This window comes from Paroedura picta, chromosome 4 (genome assembly GCF_049243985.1).
Source record: "Paroedura picta isolate Pp20150507F chromosome 4, Ppicta_v3.0, whole genome shotgun sequence".
Lineage (NCBI taxonomy): Eukaryota > Metazoa > Chordata > Lepidosauria > Squamata > Gekkonidae > Paroedura > Paroedura picta.
Window position 1 is genome coordinate 35145374 of NC_135372.1, and position 21842 is coordinate 35167215.

Sequence of the window (21842 nt, forward strand, 5' to 3'; positions counted from 1 at the left end):
TGGGGGGGGGGGAGCTCACCACCTCCTCAGGCAGCCGATTCCACTGCTTGAACTCCTTGGAGGTCTCTCATCCTAGCCAGGCCCAATTCTGCTTAGCTTCTGCTAGCCCCGGGTTATCCAGGTCAGGTCTTTGAATAGCTAGCCACTATTGGGGGCTGTCAGCAACCCCTTCCCTCTCTCGAATGCTCTGGCATACAGAGATCTCAGAGGAGAAAGGATTCACTCCCGTTGATCTGTACAGGGCTTTGTGGAAGCAACGCGGAGGACCTGCCTTTCCCCAAATTCAGTGCCTCCCCCCCATAAGCCCTCTGGGAGATGCGGAGAACTTGTGGGAGTCGCACTCTTGCTTCTTGCAGGGCTTTGGGAATGAAGCAACGCAGATGCCTCTTCCTGCTCCCCCAGAGCCTGGCCTGATGGGGATGCCTCCCTTCCCATTCACGGAGACATCAAGGGAAGAGGGGTGACCTTTGTCCATGGAAAAGGTAGCTGGCGGGGGTGGGGGGGGAGGCATGGTTGCCATTAGCAACAGCATTTATAGACTCCCTGTTAATAATACTGTCTGAAAATGTTGACATCTCCAGATAAGCATGTCACCTTTGGACACAGAAGCCACACAAACCCTGTGAGGTGTCCTTCCTTTCTCAGTCTGCGTTTTTTGGGTTGGGCTTTTGTGTGTGTGTGTGTGTGTGTGTGTGTGTGTGATTTTGCAAGTAGTTCAAGTGGCAACTAACTTGCACACAAGCTATAATATGCTTTGAAGCCCTGAAATGAAACCCTGGGTTTCTTGATGGCCCTGGAAGGGTTTCCCAAATGGGTGGAAATTAATTTGTAATATATTTTTTAAATTTGTTAAACATTTATTGGGTGATATGATCAGATATAGCAGTGGTTCTCAACCAGGGGGTCAGGATCCCTTTGGGGTTCGAATGACCCTTTCCAGGCAGAAAAGAGTGAGATAGGCATGGTGGAATAAAAGGCAGAATTGAACTGGGAAACCCTGAAAAAAAAACCCAATATATATACACTCAACAACAACAACAAGCCTTTTATAGTATATAAATATATATACACTCATGAACGATGGATCTTCACACCATTGGTCAGTTTCGGTTTAATTTCTGTGAAAGAACACTTGCATAATTTTATGGCTGGGGGTCACCACAACAAGAGGAACTGTATTAAAGGGTTGCGGCATTAGGAAGGTTGAGAACCACTGATATATAGTCAAGCTGACCCTCCTCCCTCCCCAAAATAGCCAGTGACTTACCTGTAGGGGGTGAGAAGGGGAGGGGCCTTGGCTGGGCATGTACACAGCTGTGCTTCCCAGCCATATTCTGCACAATCATACCACTTGTGGGGTTTCTCGAAGCCTGAAGAATGTTTCAAGGGTTTCTCAATAGTGTAAATGTTGAGAAAGGCTGGCTTAAGAGGATTTCTCTTTTATTGTCTGCTGTCCTATTACGTCCAGCTTCTCAGTTCCAAAATTACTGTTGTGATTATATGATAGGAGGTGCCACCCCTTTTCTGCTAGTCTTAATCTTTTCTGTGAGCCATCAGGATGGGAGCTGGCATGCAACTGAGGAGGTTTGGAGTGAAGAGTCACCAGCTGGCTTCTTCTTTGACGGTTGAGCAAGGCGGGTCTGTTGAGGTTCCAGACTAATGTTTAGATAAGATAACTGGATGGACGAGGGCCAATAAGCCCATTCCAGATAAGGCCGAGATGGAATTGCTCAGTGGTAAAGCTACCCAGGCACCCGTTTAAGAAAGGGACTTGGTCGCCCTACAGCAGGGGCAGCCAAAGGGCAGCCAAACTATGGCCCTCCAGATGCCCATGGACTACAGTTCCCATGAGCCCCCTGCCCGCATGTCTGGAGAGCCATAGTTTGGCCACCCTTGCTTTATTGAATCAATCCATCCAGTACTGGGTCTTCCTCTTTTCCTGCTGCCTTCAACATTTCCTAGTATGATGGGTTTTTTTCCCCATTGAATCTTTTCTTCTCATGATGTGACCGGAGCGCTAGAGTCTCAGCTTGGTCATTTCAGCTTCTGGTGAGAGCTCAGGCTTGATGTGATCTAGAACCCGGTAGCGTATCTACCTTACTTTGCACCTGGGCCAAATGGGTGGGCAGGGCTTGGTGATGCGAGGCCTCCGCAGAGAAATGCCTGTCTGCAAACTGACCCTTCCCCTCCCCGGTACCTGACCAAGGGCGGCGGCAGAGGGACCTTGGGCTGTGAGTCCCTCAGCTAATCCCTGGCCCATCTTCCCTGCCATTGGGAAGGTGGGCCAGGGGACTGGCTGGTGTCAGGAGCAACCCACACTGATGTCCGCCCCAGGGGGAAGACCATGAGGGGTTCAGGCTAGGTGGCTGTTGGCCGTCACACCTTCCAACATGAGTGGTCGCTGAGCCATCCTCCATTCACCAGGGTGGGTTTTTCTGGGCACAGGGTGGTCGGAACATGCAGCTCCCACCACCCATGGGGGCTTCACGGGGCCCAGTGTGCTCCCATCAAGTATCACGTCATGCCCTAAAGACACTGTTGCCAGCTACGGCCCTGCTAGTATTGACAGCGCAAAGGTTTTTCACCCTAAGTCTCTCTTTCCCCCCCTTCTGTTGTTTTCCTTTGGAAGAATCAAGAAATGGTCTCTGGAACAGAATTTCCCCCCTGAATTTGTCCAGGCCTTCACATCTCTAGACGATACGTATCCCTGTAACAAATCTTGAAGACAACTGATAGTTTTTAAGAGAGAACTTGTTTTCCATGGTGTGCTCACAGCCTTTTGTACTACTGTTACCCTCCAATATTTTATTTACTTAATTTATAACCCCTGTCTGTATCCCCAGTGGGGAATAGTGGATCACTACACTCTCCCCTTCTCCGGTTTAATATCACAACCACCCAGTGCCGCTGAGGGGCCCAAGGTCACCCCAGCAAGCTGCTGAAGGTAGAGTAGAGATTCAAACCTGGGTCTGCCAGATCCTAGTTAGGCACATTGAAGAAGAGCTGGCTTTTATACCATGCTTTTCATTGCCCAAAGGAGTCTCCAATCGACTTACAATCACCTTCCCTTCCTATCCCCACAGCAGACAACCTGTATGAGAGGTGAAGCTGAGAGAGAGCTCTGACAATGCAACTTTGGGAGAACAGCCCTATCAGGGCTGTGACTGGCCCAGGGTCACCCAGCATGTGAAGCAGCGGGGAATCTAACCCAGCTTGCCAGATTAGAAGCCACCGCTCCTAACCCCTATACAACGCTTCAACCACTACCTCACTCTGTCTTCTCTTGTGTAGTTCTAAAGGGGAGTAGAATTTGAGGAAGTAAAAAACAGATGGCAGCAAAATTTTCAAGCCTTGCCACTTTAAAGCTGTTTCATTTTAAAATACGAGTGTGGATTTAGATTTGTACCCAGCTGTTCTGTCCATGGGCTCAGTGGCTTCCTGCTGTTTTTCCAGCTGTAAATACTTCTGCCCTCCTTGGGCTGAGAAAATACCCTCTAGGCCAGGGGCTCATGGGAATTGTAGTCCATGGACATCTGGAGGAAAACAGGTTGACTACCCCTGCTCTAGGCTACAGGAAATGCCATGGAAAAGGTAGTGTCCTCTCAAAAAGAGGAACTTTTTCCTCCTCTCCCCCCCCCCCCTCCGGATTTCTTTTCCTTTTTTTTTTTCTATTTGTTCTCTAATCACATCTTGACAGAGTGCATCTCTTTCTCCTGGCTGCACCAAGTGTTACGAAAGCAAAGAAACTATAACGGCTGCCTTCTGTCTAGCAACACGGAGACGCTTTTGTTAGTTAATTGGCAGTTATTTCACATGCCAAAAAAAAAATAAAAATAAATAACGCTCAAAAGACCTGAGCTTTCCTTTTTGGTTTTGGGGGGTTGGCCACTTGGCATCAGCCAAGTGATGTTTGAAAAGAAACCTCTCCCTTCCCACCTCATCTAGGCCTCCTCACATTTCAGTTTCCTGCCATTTGTTGCTCTGTGAATTTCTCTGACTCCTTTTACTGCCTCTTCTACAAGCCTTTCGGTGAAATCCAAGCAGACTCCATCTATCAAGATAGGCCTTTGGCTGACCCTGCTGTTTCTCCCATTGTTCAGAAGTCTCCCAGGCCTTGCTTTGACACGGTTTATGAGCAGAAGAAATTTGGTCGGCTGGTGTGCAGCGATCCTGCAGGACTCATTTGGCAAATGCAGAATTTCATTTTTATTGCGTTGATCCGATGGTTCTCACGACAGAGCTCATTCAGGTTCCAAGCACAGAACTGTTTCAACGCAATAAGTCAATGGGCTTATAGGCCTTCAGCCATATCACAGTGACCTCTGCTTTGATATTTAAAAAGAGAGGAAACAGCAATGCATTGGAACAATACGTGATCAAAAGAAATATCGTTATTCAGTTTAATTATATAGTCTCCCCCTTCCCCCAAAAAAGCCACCTGATTTTTTTGGTAGGTTCACCACATATCTGTGAAACCTGATTCATCGTAACTTCACTGCTGTAAGCCTTACTCCGGGAGTCCCCAACCTTCTTGAGCCTGAGGGCACCTTTGGAATTCCGAGAGAGGGCTCTGGGCACAGATACAAAATGGCTGTGGCGGGAGGCGGAGCCAACCACAAATAGTGACCACAGTGGGTGGAGCCAACCACAAAGTGTCAGTCAATGAAATTATGCGTATCTCTCATAGTAACTCTTCAACGTTTCAGGTTGAAGCCCTCTTTAACAAATACCTTGATCTCCACTGCCAGTCAGAAGTGCTGTGGGGCAGAAGCCCCGCCTACATTCTTAAAACCCTTGGAGGGACCCAGGAAAGATGTCAGCGAGCCCCGTTGTGCCCACAGGGGACCACCTTGGGGACCTCTGTCTTGCTCAATTTAAACAGGCTCTTGTACCAATGTTATAGGGTGGCCGTACTGTGGCTCTCCAGATGCCTGTGGACTACAATTCCCATGAGCCCCTGCCAGCACATGTGCTGGCAGGGGCTCATGGGAATTGTAGTCCATGGACATCTGAAGAGCCACCAGTATCTCACAGTTTGTTTTGTTAAATTTCGTCCATTGTAGTATTTTGACCTAAATTTTTCACAGGGCTCTTGTGAGACAAAAACACCCCATGAGCTCCTCAGTAACAGATGTCCAGTGAAATAAGTGCTGGTTGGCCTGATGCAGGGGAAGATTAGTACTCCAAGCATCTGTGTATCTCTTCTTCACAGGCACTGCTCCTTCTCTCTACAGCTAGCGCTTAATTTGGCAAGTGAGAGAAACCAGAGACCCAGCTTCTTCATGCCATGCTCCTTGGGCTTTGCATCCATTAGTATATACAGCAGCATCCCCTTAGGTTCCTTTATCAAGGAAAACCAATCCACGTATGCCTTGGCTCAATGCTTTTGTGACTGAAGGAGCCATTGCATGAATAATTGTTCTCTTGGGACAATATTTATTTATTATCTGAGAGCTTCTATGCCGCCCCTCACAACAAACTCCTCTCAGGGCAAAACACACCGGTGAAGCAACAAGCAATATAAAGCAGTTGACAAGGACTGGCCCTGAGGAGGGCTGATGAAAAGGCAAGGGAGGCCCCAATTGAACGTTTCAACTGCATTTCCACTGGCTTCAATAGTAGGCTTCCTCGGGAGGTGGTGGGTTCTCCACCTTTGGAAATTTTTAAATAGAGGCTAGATAGCCCTCTGACGCAGAGGCTGATTCTGTGAAGGCTTAAGGGGGTGGCAGGTTACAGTGGATGGGCAATAGGGTCGTGAGTGTCCTGCATTGTGCAGGGGGTTGGACTAGATGACCCCTGAGGTATCCTTCCAACTCTATCCTTATCCACTGTTCCTTTTAATATTTGTGAAACAGCCCTGGGGGTGGAGAGTGTCCTGGATACCCAAGATGGAATAGGGCCAATCAGCGTGTGTCCACCTCTCCAGCTCCTGCCCTCCTTCCCTGGACGCTAGCCACTTTGCTCTCAGACGCCTGAGAGGGACACACAGAGAGCCCTGCCAAACTGCAAACACCCCCTGATTACCTGCTATGGCTCCTGCTGCGAGGGAGAGAGACAGACAGAGACAAACTGCAAACCAGGCCCATTCAGGGTGCTTCTATTAGGTGCCAGGTTGTTCCAAACTGTAGCCCTCAATTAAAAATAATAATGAAGTGCTTCTGTTTGTATTTCAGGAACGGCGGGAAGAAATCGCTAAAATGGAAACCATCAATAATGGGAAGTCGCTCTTTGAAGCCCTGGTTGATATTGACATATCTTGGCAATGCATCCAATATTACGCTGGCTTAGCCGGTTCCCTGGCGGGTGAGTTACCAGGATGTCAGATGCACTTTGCTAGGTTCATCTCTGTACAGTAGCAGGTGTCAAAACATGGGGCTGAGCAGCAGAGGACCTTGGGAAGGCCAGGATGTTCAGACAGGATAAAAATTATTTTGTTTAAACAGCAAAGCTTTCCTTCAGAGAGAGAGAGGTGTGTGTGTGTTTGTGTAAAGGTAATCCCTTGTTTAACCTTTAAAAAAAAAATTATTTGCCTTTCTGCCACAAGGGGGCCCTTAGTTACAGAACTGACTTGGAACGCTTGAAATGCATCGTCCTTTTTCCCTTTAGTCTCATTTGCAGCCGAAGCATCTGGCAGGAAACCCAGAGCGATTCCTGGCTTCCCACATAACGCTTCAGTGCTGTTTGCATGCACATGAGGTCCCTTCCAACTCTGTCCTTATCCATTGTTCTTCTTTGCCTCCAAAGAGGGCTACGATCTAGCGGCTGAAACGTGCTCAAGGTCCCCGGCCGCAAAGAAGAAAAACTGGCCTCAAACGGGGCCAAGGTGTTTTCAGTCCTGGCCCCAACCTGGTGGGCCGCCCTGCTAGATGACATCAGGGCCCTGCAGGGCCGTAACCAGTTCCTCAGGGCCTGTGAGAGAGAGCTTTCCCGCCAGGCCAGATGGAACACTGAGAAGATGCCGGCCTCCTTGACAAAAAGCCCACCTGTAGGCCACAACTTAACCCCTCCATCTGGTCCTCCAGGCAGAAATTCATCTTAATGTTTTATGAGAAGAGGCGACTGTGGGTTTTCCAACTGCGCTAGTTGCCTTTTAAATCTGAAATTTTACACGCTATTATATTTAACTACCTGTATTTAATTTTTCTTGTCAGCCGCCCTGAGCCCTTTTATTTTATTGAAATGAATGTGCTTCAAGTGATACCTCTAGGCATTGCACGAGGTTATTAATATAGTAAGTTGGCCTCCGTTATCCTCCAATACAGGCTGTCTCAACCAGAGTTTTGTGAAACCCCGGAGTTTCTTGATGGCCCTGGAAGGGTTTCCTGAATGGGTGGGAATGAATTAAGTTTTAATCTATTTTTTTTAATGTGCTAAACATTTATCGAAGGATATGGCCATGTACGGTCATGTCAACACCCTTCCCCATGGCCAATGTTTATATTGTTTAAATTGTCGGAGGGGGTAGGACAGGTAGGGGCCCCCAGCGGGCGTGTCCACAGCTCTGCTTCCCAACCCCATGCTGTACAATCGCCCCCCTTCTAAGTTTTCTCGAAGCCTGAAGAAAGTTTCCATGGTTTCTCGAGGGTAATAAAGTTGAGAAAGGCTGTGCTGTCATTTGACTGAACTTAAAAAGGTCACCTTGGGAGGTGGAACCTTTTTCCCCATATGGTCTGTGCTGTGTTCCTAACCTGAGCCTGCTGGATGGCAGAAAAAACCTCCATCGAAAGCAAGTGGGTTGCACATCAACGGGCAGCCTCGGATAGAGCAGGCCAGGTCTTAACCGCTTATGCCTTCTGAAATCCCCCCTTGGGCACATATATGCATGGGGCTCCACCTGCAAAGAAACATCTGCTTGAAGATACCCACCTTCTCTTCTCGCCTTCTCTTTCCCCGCTCAGGTCAGCACATCCAGCTCCCTGGAGGATCCTTTGCGTACACCAGAAGAGAACCTCTTGGGGTGTGTGTTGGGATCGGGGCCTGGAACTACCCTTTCCAGATTGCCTGCTGGAAGTCAGCCCCGGCTTTGGCCTGTGGTAAAGGAGATGCTCTGTTTCAGGGATGAGAGGGCAGGTATCTTCCCCAAGAGTACAGTCCCCCAGGCTGTGGGGGGGGGGGGCAGTGGGTGGGAAACTCAGAATGGGCCGGGGAACCAAAACCCTGCGCCATTTCTTCTGCTCTCTTTGGAGCTTTGGATGTAGAATTTAACTGACAGATTGAGGAGGGAGGTTAGCTAAGCAGGGAAGGCCTTGTTATGAGCCTTCCTTTAAAAAGGAAGGTAGAAATGAAATTGTCTCGGTCGGAAAATTCTTATAATTAGATTACAACTTTCCTGAGGGTAGATCTCAACCAGTCAGGCAGACTTACTACAGACAGTTAGAATCTAATGAGTAAAATGATGATGAATATATATCAGTGGCCATCCCTTGGCCTTCAAGGCACTGTAATCGATTTTAAAAATTAGAAGCAAAATCTTTTTTTTCCCTTATGTCTCTTGCAGTCAGTATCAGTCACCAGTACAAAAAATGCTGAATAAATTCAGATGGGGAGAGGAGAGATTAAAGGCTTGTGTTTGCTCCAAACCTAAAAGAAATTAGGGGGATCTCCCTACTTCTATGACTGGGCAGCAGCATATATATAAACACTATAATTCCTGTTTGAGAACCCAAATAATTCAGAGTGGACATAGATAAATCATTGTTATGAAACCAATAGGAGGAGGTGATTTAGGCACAGACTGTAGTACTGGGCTAGTGGGAGCCAGTCACAAAATGGCTGGCCCAGGAGGTGAGAGCCAGTCACAAAATGGCTGCTGCTGGAAGTGGGAGCCAATCACAAAATATCAGGAATCAAGGTTATATACCACTCTAATAATAACTCATCAATATTTCAGGCAGATGATTTGTTTAATAGGATAATTTGCTGGGGGAAAAGCATTTGGCAGGCACCAGGAAAGGAGCAGCAGACACCATGAGCACCATGCCAGGACTCCTGATATAGTGAGCTACAACTGGGGGTGGTGGAGATAAACTTACACCTAATAGTAAACCAGAAATGGTTGAGGAGCAGATCGAGCCCATTTCAGAATCATGGGTCAATCAAGTTAAAGAACTGTCATTTAATAAATATACAAAACGCCCATAACTTATGTGCGTGAAAAGTCTTAATCATAGGCTAGCTGCATGTGTGATACGATCAGGGTATTTTCCTAGCCCCCCTCCCCAATTCCTTTTGGGTACTCCCTTCTGCCTACCAGAGGCTGACACGCCCCCTTTCTCACTTTTTCTGCTTCCTCCTTTACCCATACACGTTGGGTCGCCTAGGTAACGCCATGGTCTTCAAGCCGTCTCCCTTCACCCCCATCTCTGTCGTGCTGCTGGCCGAGATCTACACCGAAGCCGGCGTCCCCAAGGGGCTTTTCAACGTGGTGCAAGGCGGTGCGGCCACAGGCCAGTTCCTGTGCCAGCACTCCAACGTGGCCAAAGTTTCTTTCACCGGCAGCGTGCCCACGGGCAGCAAGGTAAAGCAGAGTTAGATCTAGGAATGTTTGAAAAGCCAGCATAGATCCCGTCGCCCCCCCCCCCTCCATCCCGTCTTCCCAGGCGTCTGCCTATAATACCCCCAGCTTCTGTTCACACCAAGAAATTCGTAACGATGAGCTAGCGCACAGTCCTTCATAGAAGAAGATGAAGAACAGCTGTTTTTTTTACACCCCACTATTCACTACCCAAAGGAGTCTCAAAGTGGGTTACAAATACCTTTCTCTTCCTCTCCCCACAACAGGCATACAGTGAGGTAAGTGGGAATGAGAGAGCTCTAAGAGAACTGCTCTACAATAACAACCCTAAAAGAACTCCGACTGGCCCAAGGTCACCCAGCTAGCTGCATATGGAGGAGTGAGGGAATCAAACTGGTTCTCTGGGTTAGAGACTGCTGCTCTTTAACCACTGCACCACACTGGCATAGGAGGAAGTGCTTGGTGGACCAAAGCCAGTTCAGAGTATCATAGTGTATAAGGTAACCAATTAACCAAGAGGTTGTGGGGGTGGGCGGTTCTAAAAAACAGAATAAATGCTAATAGGTTACAATCTAAATTAACAAAGCTTTAATGCATTCGAGATCAGATCATTTAAAAATTCCATTCAAATCAAACGGGTTTCTGCCACAAGGCCTCTCTCAGATGGTAGAAATTATTAAAATATTGTGTTTATTTATATTCTGGTATCCAAGCTGCCCCACCCCACAAGGGGTTTGGAGGCAGCTCACAACATATAAAATTGCATTGAAAACCTCTTGGGTGACCTTAGGCTTGTCACAGCCCTATTAGAAGCTGTTCTCACAGAATGGCCTCTCTCAGAGCTCTCTCAGCCTCACCTCCCTCACAGGGTGTCTGCTGTGAGGAGAGGAAAGGGAAGGTGACTGTAAGCCGCTTTGAGACTCCTTCGGTTAGAGAAAAGCAGCATATAAGAAAAAACTTTTCTTCTTCAGTAATATCAGGGCTCTTTCCACCTCACCTCCCTCACAGAGTGTCTGTTATGGGGAGAGGAAAGGGAAGGCAAATGTAAGCCACTTTGAGACTCCTTCAGGTAGAGAAAAGTGGCATATAAGAACCGACTCTCCTTTTTCTGTTCTCACAGAATGGCCTCTCTCAGAGCTCTCTCAGCCTCACCTCCCTCACAGGGTGTCTGTTGTGGGGAGAGGAAGGGTAGGTGATCGGAAGCCATTTGGAGACTCCTCTAGGCAGTGAAAAGCAGGGTATGAAAACCAGCTCTTCTTGTTGTTGCCTTTCCTGCTTGCTCTTTGAGCATCTCACTTGAACTATTAGGCGGACGGGATGTTGGAGAATGGTGTTTTGAAGTGAGTTACCACACGGGGGAGCAAAATGCCCAAACAGTTCATTCACACCAGCAGTCGCCTCATTATAGCTGCTTCTCATGTTCCCCTCCCCATAACAGTCTTTGTTTCCTACAGAAAGCTTATTCCCAACATATAAATCGCCACACGGATCAGCAGGCTACAGGGGAGTGGATGCAGGAAGGATATTGCCCTTTTTGCAGAAAAGAAAGAGCAATTTATCCCCTGCCTTCTGCACCCTTCCAACCTGTGGGGTATAGTAGGTCCACATCAGGGTGAAAAAGGACCGCTAAGGGAGCGGAGGAAATATGCCATCTTCGCCTTCCCAGAACCAAAACAATTCAAAGTGGACATAGAGAAAGCCTTGTTGTGAAACAATAGGAGGAGGTGGTTTAGTCATCAAAATATAGTACAGGTGGCAGTGGGCACAGTTGCAAAACAGCTGCCACAGGAGGTAGGAGCCAGTCCCAAAGGGGCTGCTGCAGGAAGTGAGAGCCAGTCACAAAATACCAGGGATCAAAGTTATAAACAGCTCCAGTACTAACTCTTCAGTCTTTGGCCCCAGCTTTCTCTGGAGAAGGAAAGCGGACAGTCTTTATCCTGCCTTGGGAATCCTTACTGAGGGGGGATTGTATGGCCATTTGTAGCATTGCAGAAAGCAGGATGACTTTTGGTCCCGAATGTCAACCAATCTCGCGTTTATGTTGCATAATTCCTTTGTTGCTCGGTAGACAGAGGTGTGGTGTAGTGGTTAGGAGTGTGATCTTCTAATCTGGCGAGCCGGGTTTGATTCCACGCTTCCCCACATGCAGCCAGCTGGGTGACCTTGGGCTCTCCACAGCACTGAGAAAGCTGTTCTGATCGAGCAGTGATATCAGGGCTCTCTCAGCCTCACCTCCCTCACAGGGTGTCTGTTGTGGGAAGAGGAAAGGGAAGGCAACTGTAAGCCGCTTTGAGATTACTTTGGGCAGAAAAAAGCAGAATATAAGAACCAACTCTTCTTCAGATATCAGGGCTCTCACCTCCCTCACAGGGTGTCTGTTGTGGTTAGGGGAAAGGGAAGGCAAATGTAAGCCGCTTTGAGACTCCTTCGGGGAGGGAAAAGTGTCATATAAGAACCAACTCTTCTTCTTATACAAATTTCCTGATGTTCCCGTTCTCACCATGCAAAGTGGAAAGGCCACCCGCAAGTGGAGGGGAGATCTGGATGCTCCAGTGGAGGGGATGAGCCTTTTCCTGTATCGAGAGAATTTGTGAGGCTGGAGTAGGCCCACTCAATATTCTCCTAAAGTCTCGTCCTGATTTTGTTTTTAATTTTTCTTCTCCAGATCATGGAGATGGCAGCCAAAGGGATCAAGCCGGTTACTCTAGAGCTGGGCGGCAAGTCCCCACTCATCATCTTCTCCGATTGCGTCCTGGAGAATGCTGTGAAGGGCGCCCTCATGGCCAATTTCCTCACCCAAGGCGAGGTATGCACAGTCACAGGTGGGGTCAACAGAGAGCTGCCTTTTGCCTGGCCCTGGAAGTCCCCTTCAGGGCTTGGCAGGGAAGTCATCTGAGGCTGGAAGAGGAAGCCTCCTCGTCATCTGGAAGGGACCAAGCAGTGTTCCTCTTCCCTACCTTAGGGTAGCAGGTCCTCTTTTCCTTAGACCAGAGATCGCCAAACTGTGGCCTTCCAGACGTCCATGGACTACAATTCCCATGAGCCCCTGCCAGCATGTCGTTCATGGACATCTGTAGAGCCACAGTTTTGACCACCCCTGCTTTATGGTCAGTTTCATTGCTTATCTCAGGACTGGTCAAGCTTGCATCGTATTTGTGTGTTCAAACCTTCTGGACGGCCCTTATTCGCCTGCTTCGCAAGGTGTAGTGTGGCTGCAGGAGCTCTTGAGTTGCTTATTGGGGACTGGTTGCCAAATCCCACCCCTGCCGGCCGCAGTCCAGGCAGACAATCCTCCCACGACTGCTGGGCTGACTCTGCGGCTTCTGTCTTGGCCCACAGGTCTGCTGCAACGGCACCCGGGTGTTCGTGCAACGCGAGATCCTTTCGGCCTTCACCAAGGAAGTCGTCAGGCAGACCCAGAACATCAAAATCGGAGACCCCCTCTTGGAGGACACGAGGATGGGGCCGCTCATCAACCGGCCCCACTTGGAGAAGGTGCTGAGCTTCATCAAGCAAGCCAAGGAGCAGGTGAGAGCAGCCGGCTGCGTATCGCAGGAGAAACCTGGCTAGGGATGGGTGCTCCAGGAGAACCTCTACCCACGGTGCAAGAACATAAAGTAGGTGCTGCATTCCTTGCCAGCCGTAACCCAAGAGCCACGCCGACTTCCTCCCGTCAAGGTGTGCAGCATCACCGCGGAGAGAACCAGGGTGTGGTGTTTAAAGAGCAGTAGGCTCTCATTTGGAGAGCTGGGCTTGATTCCCCCAATCCTCCACATGCATCCACCTGGGTTACCTTGGGGCAGTCACAGTTCTCTGAGAGCTCTTTCTGCCTCACTTTCCTCACAGGGTGTAGTGGTTAAGAGCAGCAGCCTCTAATCTGGAGAACCAGGTTTGATTTCCCCATTCCTCCACATGTAGCCAGCTGGGTGACCTTGGGCCAGTCACAGTTCTCTCAGAGCTCTCTCAGCCTCACCTATCTTACAGGTGTCTGTTGTGGGGAGAGGAAAGGAAGGTCATTGTAAGCCACTTTGAGACTCATGAGGCCTGTTGGGGTGACCATGAGCCAGTCACAGTTCCCCCAGAGCTCTCTCAGTGCCACCTACTTCAGAGGGTGTCTGTTGTAAGGAGAGAAAGGGAAAGGTGCTCGTAAGCCGCTTTGAGACTCCTCCGGGTAGCAAAAAGCAGGGTACAAAAAACAGCTCTTCTTTTTCTTCCCCATGACTAGCAATCAGTCACGCAGTATGAACCACAAAACACATTGCAGATTTTCTTTACCTGCGTTATTTCTTCCATCTGCCATTCAGATTAACTTCTCGCCATGGAATTAGGCTATTCTCTTTAACCGTTTGAGCCTCCGCATTTCTAGCAATACCCATTTGGGAGGACATGGTTTTATTTCCACCGGCTAAAAAGGAGCGCTTGCTTAATGGGCCCAGAGGCAGGTGCCCCAGCCCAGAAGCACCCACCTCTCCTAGGCCCCCTGCCAGTGAAGCTGAATGGGGGCACGGACCGGGATCGGCATTCTGGGGGAGGATTACCACTGCGCTCTGGCGCCAGGCCCTTCGGAAGGGAGGAGTGATAAGCCGAGCCCAAGTTCAAGTGGGGGGACGCTGCCAATTTGACCCCTTTCCAATATCGCTGATTCCGACCATCTCTTTGTTGCATCAGACCAGCCCATGGGTCCAGAGGTGGTTTGCCACACCCCAGGCTGCTACTTTGCCCTCTGCCTGAATAACCCGTTCCAAGCCCCAGTCGAAGCTCACTCGGCCCAGGGCCAAGGGTTTGCGCCAGCTAGCCTCCCGCTCGGACTGGCTCTCCTCAGGGGCGAGTGCTGCTGCGGGACAGAAGGAAAGGCAGCCTGGGAAAGGGCCTAGCCATCGGCTTTCCTTTGAGTTGATTATTGACAGCCTCTCAAAGTATGCGAGCGCAAAGATCGTTTTAGTATTTTACTGGGGATCAATTGAAGGGGTTTTTATGGGGATTGTTGTATTTTATTCTTTTGTCTTGATGTAAGCCGCCCCAGGAGGGGCAGGGTATAAATTAAAATAGGGAGGGAGGGAGGGAGGGAGGGAGGGAGGGAGGGAAGGAAGGAAGGAAGGAAAGGAAGGAAGGAAGGAAGGAAGGAAGGAAGGAAGGAAGGAAGGAAGGAAGGAAGGAATTTTCGTAACCTGTTCTGTCAATCAGGAAAATTCTGGACTTAACGGCAGGGTCCACAGTCAACAACTACTCAACAACAACAAACTTTTTTGGCTTGCCTCCCTACCTTCCCATGAACCTGTGGGAAGCCCCCGCCTGCTCCATCACCCTGTGAAGCCCCCGCCTGCTCCATCACCACTGAGTGTGATGGGGCCAGCAGCCCCTGTGGTGTCGTGGTGAAGAGCAGTGGATTCTGATCTGGAGAACTGGGTTTGATTCCCTGCTCCTCCTCCGCACACAGCCAGCTGGGTGACCTGAGCCAATCACAGTTGACTTAGGGCTGTTCTCGCAAAACAGTTCTCCTAGAGATCTCTCAGCCCCACATACCTCATAGGGTGGGGGGAGAGGAAGGGAAAGGTGTTCGTAAGCCGCTTTGGGGAGTGAAAAGCGGGGAGTGAAAAGAAAGAACGGCTCTTGTTTGTTGTCCATGGGGAGATGTTCTGGTGAGGCCTGTTCACACTTTTGTCCTTTGGTGATTCCTGCAGAGTTTGTCCATTGGCCAATGATTCTCATGTTAACGTGCTGCTCATGGCCCTTCTCCACCTCTTGCTTCGTTTGCAGGGTGCAGAGGTGCTGTGTGGAGGGGAGCCGTACGTACCAGAAGACCCCAAGCTGCACGAAGGCTTTTACGTGTCTCCCTGCATCCTGGGTATGCCCTCCATTTGGACCCTTGAACTTGTCAAAGAGCTGATGGCGCTTCATTGTGGGGTGGAGGGGCAGCGTGTGAAGACTCTCTCTCTCTCTCTCTGTTTATATGATTTATGTATCGCATAGGAGATCTGTGGACTGTCTGGCAGCCAGGCAAGGGATGTTGGAAGGTGGTTTGCCATTGCCTGCCTCTTTGTCATGGCCCCTAGTCTTCCTTGGAGGGTCGTCGTATACTCTGGCCCAAATCCCTCCTTGTTACACATTTCATCTGGAGCACTCAGGATGTTCTCGTTTGCGCATGCCTTTAGATTGGATGTGATATAGAGCAGTCCCCAACCTTTTTATCACCGGGGACCACTCACCGCCTTTTACTGAGGCCCGGTGTGTGTGGGGGGGTAGTTTACTCCTCTACTCTCAACCACTGCCCTAGCGCTCTCTGATCGCTATGGTAATGTTTAAACATCCCTTCAAAATAAGATACAGGCACGGCACAACAGTGAACATAAGGAACATTTTATTTTCCTGGAAATTTAACTCATGACAATGACCAATCAATGGGAACCCTGAGCTTGTTTCTCTGCAACGAGAGAGTCCCATCTGGGAGTGATGGGAGACAATGACACCCGAAGTGTGTTGTAAAGGGCCGGGGGGGATGAGGTAAAGGGTCGGGGGGGGGGGAGAAGGTGTCCTTCGGGGCCCACCTCCAATTAGTCGAAGGACCCCATGTGGTCCGCAGCCCACAGGTTGGGGATCGCTAATATAGAGGACGACTTTGGAGTGGGCAGACTCCAGCAGAGAGGCTGTGTCCTGATCGCCCATCTCGACTCTTAAGAGACTCTTTCATCATCAGTCCTGCAGGATCCATGGCAATCCTCTCCCTTCCAGAGAGCCAACGTTGTGTAGTGGTTGGGAGTGGTGGGCTCTAATCTGGAGAACTGTGTTGGATTCCCCCACTCCGGCTCATACAGCCCAGCTAGTCACTAGTCACAGTTCTCCGAGAGCTATTCTCATAGAGTAGTTTTCTTAGAGCACTCTCAGCCCCACCTACCTCATAGGTGACTGTTGTGGGGAGAGGGAAAGGTGATTGTAAGCCGCTTGGAGACTCCTTCAGACAGTGAAAAAGCAGGTACAATTATTATTATTATTAGAATCATAGAATAATAGAGTTGGAAGGGACCCCATGGGTCATCTAGTCCAACCCCCTGCACTATGCAGGACACTCACATCCCAACTGCTCATCTACTGTAACCTGCCACCCCTTTGCCTTCACAGAATCAGCCTCTCTGTCAGATGGCTATCCAGCCTCTATTTTAAAATTTCCAAAGTCTCTTCTTCTGTCTCCTCTTCAAATGGGGTAGGACTTCCTTCTCAGGTCACATACGTAGGGCTGGAAACATACACAGGGCTTTTCATCAGGCAGATCAGGGACCTCCATCCCCTTCCCCAGCTGCACGGGTGAGAAGAAGGTCAGCCCCCTGTCTCATTGAATGTTGCCTAGCCAATGTGTCACTTTCTTGTGTCACTCTCAGGAAACTGCGAAGACAACATGACCTGTGTGAAGGAGGAGATTTTTGGGCCCGTCATGTCCATCCTGCCCTTCGACACAGAGGAGGAGGCCTTGGAGAGAGCCAACAGCACCCGTTTTGGCCTGGCAGGGGGTGTCTTTACCAAGTACTGTCACCCAAAAAAGGATTGAGTTCTCTGGTACCTTTGATCAGCGGTAGTCTACCTGTGGTCCTCCAGATGTCCATGGACTACAATTCTCATGAGCCCCTGCCAGCAAATGCTGGCAGGGGCTCATGGGAATTGTAGTCCATGGACATCTGGAGGACCACAGGTTGACTACCCCTACCTTTTGACTAACCACATTCTATTCAAAATATAAGTTTTCATGTGCAAGCATGCTATAATATATATAGATATAATGGGATACAATTTCTTCAGCCCAATATATAGGTAGAGAAAGGGCAGAGAGAGGGGACATTAATTGGCAGGAAGGTTTAGCCAGAGTTCAGATGCCGAATTAGCTGGGCAATTATAGCTGAGAGAAGACCGAGGCCGTTAGCAGAATCTTGCACACAAACAAGCACAAGAGTTAACAGGCAGAAGTTTGAGGTCAATGGTAGCTCCAAAGTCAATGCGTTCGATTCTGGCTGCAAACCCCTGGAACAGAAAAGACTTTGGTTTCAGGGGAAGAAGGGGACTAGAAGGCAATTCCAGGGCCAGACTGGACAGACAGCAGAGTTTAAGCCAGTGTGGTGTTTGTAACCACTGCTAGTTGGGAGAGAGGAAATCAGCCAGCGCCATGGAAGGCTGTAGGCTGCACTCCAGTGGCTTTTGCAGAATAGAATCAGGAGCCACCTTGATCCGTCAGTGCCTCCTTAACGGGGCAGTTGTGCTTTGTGGAATTTGGTGCCAAGAGTCAATGCAGTGTAGTAGTTAGAGCAGTGGTTCTCAGCCTTCCTAAAGCCACGACCCTTTAATACAGTTCCTCATGTTGCGGTGACCCCCCAACCATAAAGTTATGCAAGTGTTCTTTCACAGAAAATTAAACCAAAACTGACCAAAGGCATGAAGATCCATGGTTCATGACTGTATATGAGTTGGTTATAAATTGTATATAGATTGGCGGGCTCCTTCAGGAGGAAGCTGCTCACCCTGCTGCAACCCCAGTGAAAGGGTCGTTCAAACCCCAAAGGGATCCTGACCCCCAGGTTGAGAACCACTGAATTAGAGCATCAACCAAGGACCTGGGTTAAGCCAGATTCGAATCCTCGCTTGGTAGTGGAGCCTTAGTGGGTGACCTGGGGCTAGCCACGCACTTAGCCTGATATACCTCACAGGGCCTTGGGAGGATAAGATGAAGGAGAGAGCGATGTAAGCTATTTTGAGTCTGCATTAGGGAGAAAGGCAGTGAATAAATAATCTTTTGTCATGCCTTATAGGAAATGAAGTCCCGGGGATGTTGGGGGGGGGGGGGTTCACCAAGACCCTCAAATCTTCAGGACTACCTCTACCTCTTTTTGAGAAAAGGCAGAATAAAAGTTGACACCACAAAAATGAAGCCTACACAGGGTGGAACACAATTTTTAAAAATATATAATACCCGTATTTATTAATCAAGTTAAAAACCCAAGGCTTTTAGCATAGCCTCAGTAAAATCAATACATCCATACATTCTAATGCAGGGGTAGTCAAACTGCGGCCCTCCAGATGTCCATGGACTACAATTCCCAGGAGCCCCCTGCCAGCGTTTGCTGGCAGGGGGCTCCTGGGAATTGTAGTCCATGGACATCTGGAGGGCCGCAGTTTGATTACCCCTGTTCTAATGTCTCCACTGCTCAGAGGGGTTTCAGCATTACTGCCTTTCTCAATGGTCAGGCATCAAATAAAACCAGCATCTGTAAAATAGACAATAAATAGTTATAGCCAGTTGGTTCCTTTATGTAAAAAGATAAATTCAGGACCCTATAGACACTTCCAGGCGGCCAGATAAAACTATTTGAGGCCTCTAATATTTAAAGAACCAGCCCTGGTCAAGGCAAGCATTTTCAGTGTCCAGCAAGTGTCTTGTAATCAGGAGCCCACCTTCATCCAGAGTCTGCTGCAGGTTTGGACTGATAAAGGTGTTAACGCCAAAACGCATCTGGTCAGTGGAGGCATTAGTATGTATTCAAGTATATATTTTTAAAATTCTGTTTCCCTCTGTATAAGCTTAAGTTCCTTTTCCTTCTGTGGACATTTTTTTAGATGTCTGGCTTTTCTCTGGGTTAGGACACCGAAATAAAACAGAAATAAGCGAAGACAATTCACCCCACCCTCCCCACCTCTTTGCTCCACAGGGACATCCAGCGGGCTCACAGGGTCGTGGCCGGCCTCCAGGCCGGGATGTGTTTCATCAACAACTACAACACCAGCCCCGTGGAGCTGCCTTTCGGAGGCTACAAGATGTCAGGTGACCGAGGCGGCCCATTCCGTTTGTCGAACCTCAGTCCCTTTGTGTAGAAACTGGCCGGCCGAGAGGGTGGGAAGGCCAGCTTTTCACCCCTTCGGCGTCCTTTGCGATATTGCCTGCTGGTGGCGAATTGCCAGAAACCGGCTCTGGAGCCTAGTTTTGGGCCCACGGTGGGATCAGTACATAAATAAAACAAGGCCACTTTGTTTAAAATGTCTGCAGGGCAAGACTGGAAATGGGACTAGCCCAAGAGCAGACGCCTGCTCTTAGGAGCTTCTTTGTTCAACCTCAAAGAAGCCCTGCCCCGTAGTGGCTAACTTTGTTATCCTTTGCGTTGGGGCACGTTTGGCATTCTCACAAAGAAGGGTGGCTGCAGCCACAAAATGGCTGCCGCAGGAGGTGGAGCCAGCCACAAAATGGCTACCACCGCTTATCTTCAGTTGCAAAGTGCCAATCCTTGGGCTCTGGTGGCAACATTCTATAAAAATCTTCACAGCCAATCAGAAGCCTCGCTGGGGAAAAGCCCTCCCTGGCCCCAGCCACCTACAACCCACTCGGCAGGGGCTCTGCCACCACACGTGCCCCAATGGAGACCCTGCTTTACATTCTTTATTGGCTGGTTCCAGAACTCAGCACCCCACTCTGCATTCCATAGGGAAGCCTCCCCAGGGACGAGCCAATAGCCTCCGTCCCCTCACAGATCAATTCTCCCTGCAGGGTTTGGCCGAGAGAACGGCGAAGCAGCCATCGAGTATTACTCCCAGCTGAAGACGGTGTGCGTGGAGATGGGCGACGTGGAGTCCGTGTTCTGATGCCCCCGGTTCAGCCTGAGAGTGATTGACAGGAGTGCTCAGTGCTGCGGAGAACGACCCGGGCAGGGTCCTTTGCGCTTCTGTCTCCCAACTCCTTTGAATCCTGTCTGTTGTCTTCTGCTCTTCCCTCTTGTAGCGGAGAAAGGAAAACCAGCTAGCCAGGCCCGAGGCCTTCAGCCGCCTGATAATCCACAGGTCTCCCGTTAGGCATCCCTCCCCTCCACCTTAGTTCTCAGCCCAGGGAGCACAAGGGGAAAATTTAAGCCATGTTCCCCTTTGTTGAAGTCAGGGCTGCTCGTCTTCCTGCTGATTCTCCCCATCCTCCTCCTGCAGTAGTTGATGTCAGACCCACAGACGCACGCAGGATTGCTGCCTTTTCTAAGCAAGCACTTTTGTACATGGCTTTCTGAACAAATAAAGGAGCTGGCCTTGAGTGTGTGTCTGGATAATTGTCAGCAGCACGGATCTCAGCATCTACTGGAGCTGCCGGGGAGAAGAACATAAGAGCAACCTTGCCCCCATCGGGTCCGTGGCTCATCTAGTCCCTCGTCCTGTTCTCTTCAGCAGCCAACAGAGTAGGCCGAAGATGCTGAGGCTTTCCCTGATGCTGCCTTCTAGTGTCACAGGAGAGTCACAGGTTTGTCGCCTCTGTTTATGGAGGTTTGCGTCAGCGAGGCTGTCTCGTTGAAAGCCAGCTTGGTGTAGCAGTTAAGAGCGGCAGACTCTGATATGGAGAATCGGGTTTGTTTCCCCACTTCTTTTCCACCTGTAGCCAGCTGGGTGATTTTGGGCCAGTCACAGCACTTGCAGAGCTCTCTCAGCCTCACTTGCCTCGCAGGGTGTTGGTGGTGGGGAGAGGAAGGGGAGGCTGCTTTGAGGTTCCTTTTGAAACTCACTGATGAGACAGGACTTTGCAGAAGCCATTAAAACCCTGCAGTGCACTTCCAGAAAGACATAGAAAACCGCCTCAGGCAGTCTTTAGTAGGGTGTCCATGAGGAATTTTTATTTTAGTCCAAGAGAGCAGTACCGGGCAAACAATCACAACAGGCAATCATTGCTAAAGGCAGAATACAAATGTAGGCTCAAGATACATAGAGGCTTCTGCCCAAATCCCCCTTCACATGGGCGTTTTTGCGCCAAAAGTTGTTCCCACAGAAAAGTCCTTTCATCCTACAAAGTGAAAGCAACTCAGGAGTTGACACCTGGTTGCTGAACCTTTCCCAGGGACATTTATTCCCCTTTAAACACTACACAGGCCTTCTAGGACAGATAGCAAGCTATAAACAATGTATCCAGCAATCTAAGTATCCAAGAGACAGAGGGGAGTGAGATTAAACAGTCACAGTAAGGAAAAATACTAAGAAACCCCCTAATTGAGAAGGCGTCCATCTGATTGATGGCACGGTGCCAATGGGGCGACATGACAGAAGCCATGTTGATTTTCCTGCCATGTGCTTCATAATTCTCTTTTCAATAACAGTTCCTCCTGTTTGGTGCAGTGGTTAGGAGTGCGGACTTCTAATCTGGCAAACTGGGTTCGATTCTGCTCTCCCCACCTGCAGCCAGCTGGGTGATCTTGGGCTCTCCACAGCACTGATAAAACTGTTCTGACCGGGCAGTGATATCAGGGCTCTCTCAGCCTCACCCATCCCACAGGGTGTCTGTTGTGGGGAGAGGAATGGGAAGGTGAATGTAAGCCGCTTGGAGACTCCTTCG

General features: G+C 49.4%; 1 protein-coding gene across 3 annotated transcripts in view; it reads left to right on the plus strand.

The window, feature by feature from the left end:
- ALDH9A1 (aldehyde dehydrogenase 9 family member A1) overlaps positions 1-20558 on the plus strand; it is a 29989-nt gene extending 9431 nt beyond the window's left edge. For 2 of the 3 annotated variants that reach the window (XM_077332335.1, XM_077332336.1), the window contains exons 4-12: positions 6174-6303; positions 7899-8033; positions 9321-9517; positions 12180-12320; positions 12854-13042; positions 15272-15359; positions 16888-17029; positions 19201-19313; positions 20031-20558. In XM_077332335.1, the coding sequence (XP_077188450.1) occupies positions 6174-6303; positions 7899-8033; positions 9321-9517; positions 12180-12320; positions 12854-13042; positions 15272-15359; positions 16888-17029; positions 19201-19313; positions 20031-20125 (1230 nt within the window). In that variant the 3' untranslated portion in view covers positions 20126-20558. Of the gene's footprint in view, positions 1-6173; positions 6304-7898; positions 8034-9320; positions 9518-12179; positions 12321-12853; positions 13043-15271; positions 15360-16887; positions 17079-17195; positions 17433-19200; positions 19314-20030 lie in introns of those variants that run through there. The other variant, XM_077332337.1, reaches the window with a different exon arrangement.
- The last annotated feature ends 1284 nt before the right edge of the window (positions 20559-21842 follow it).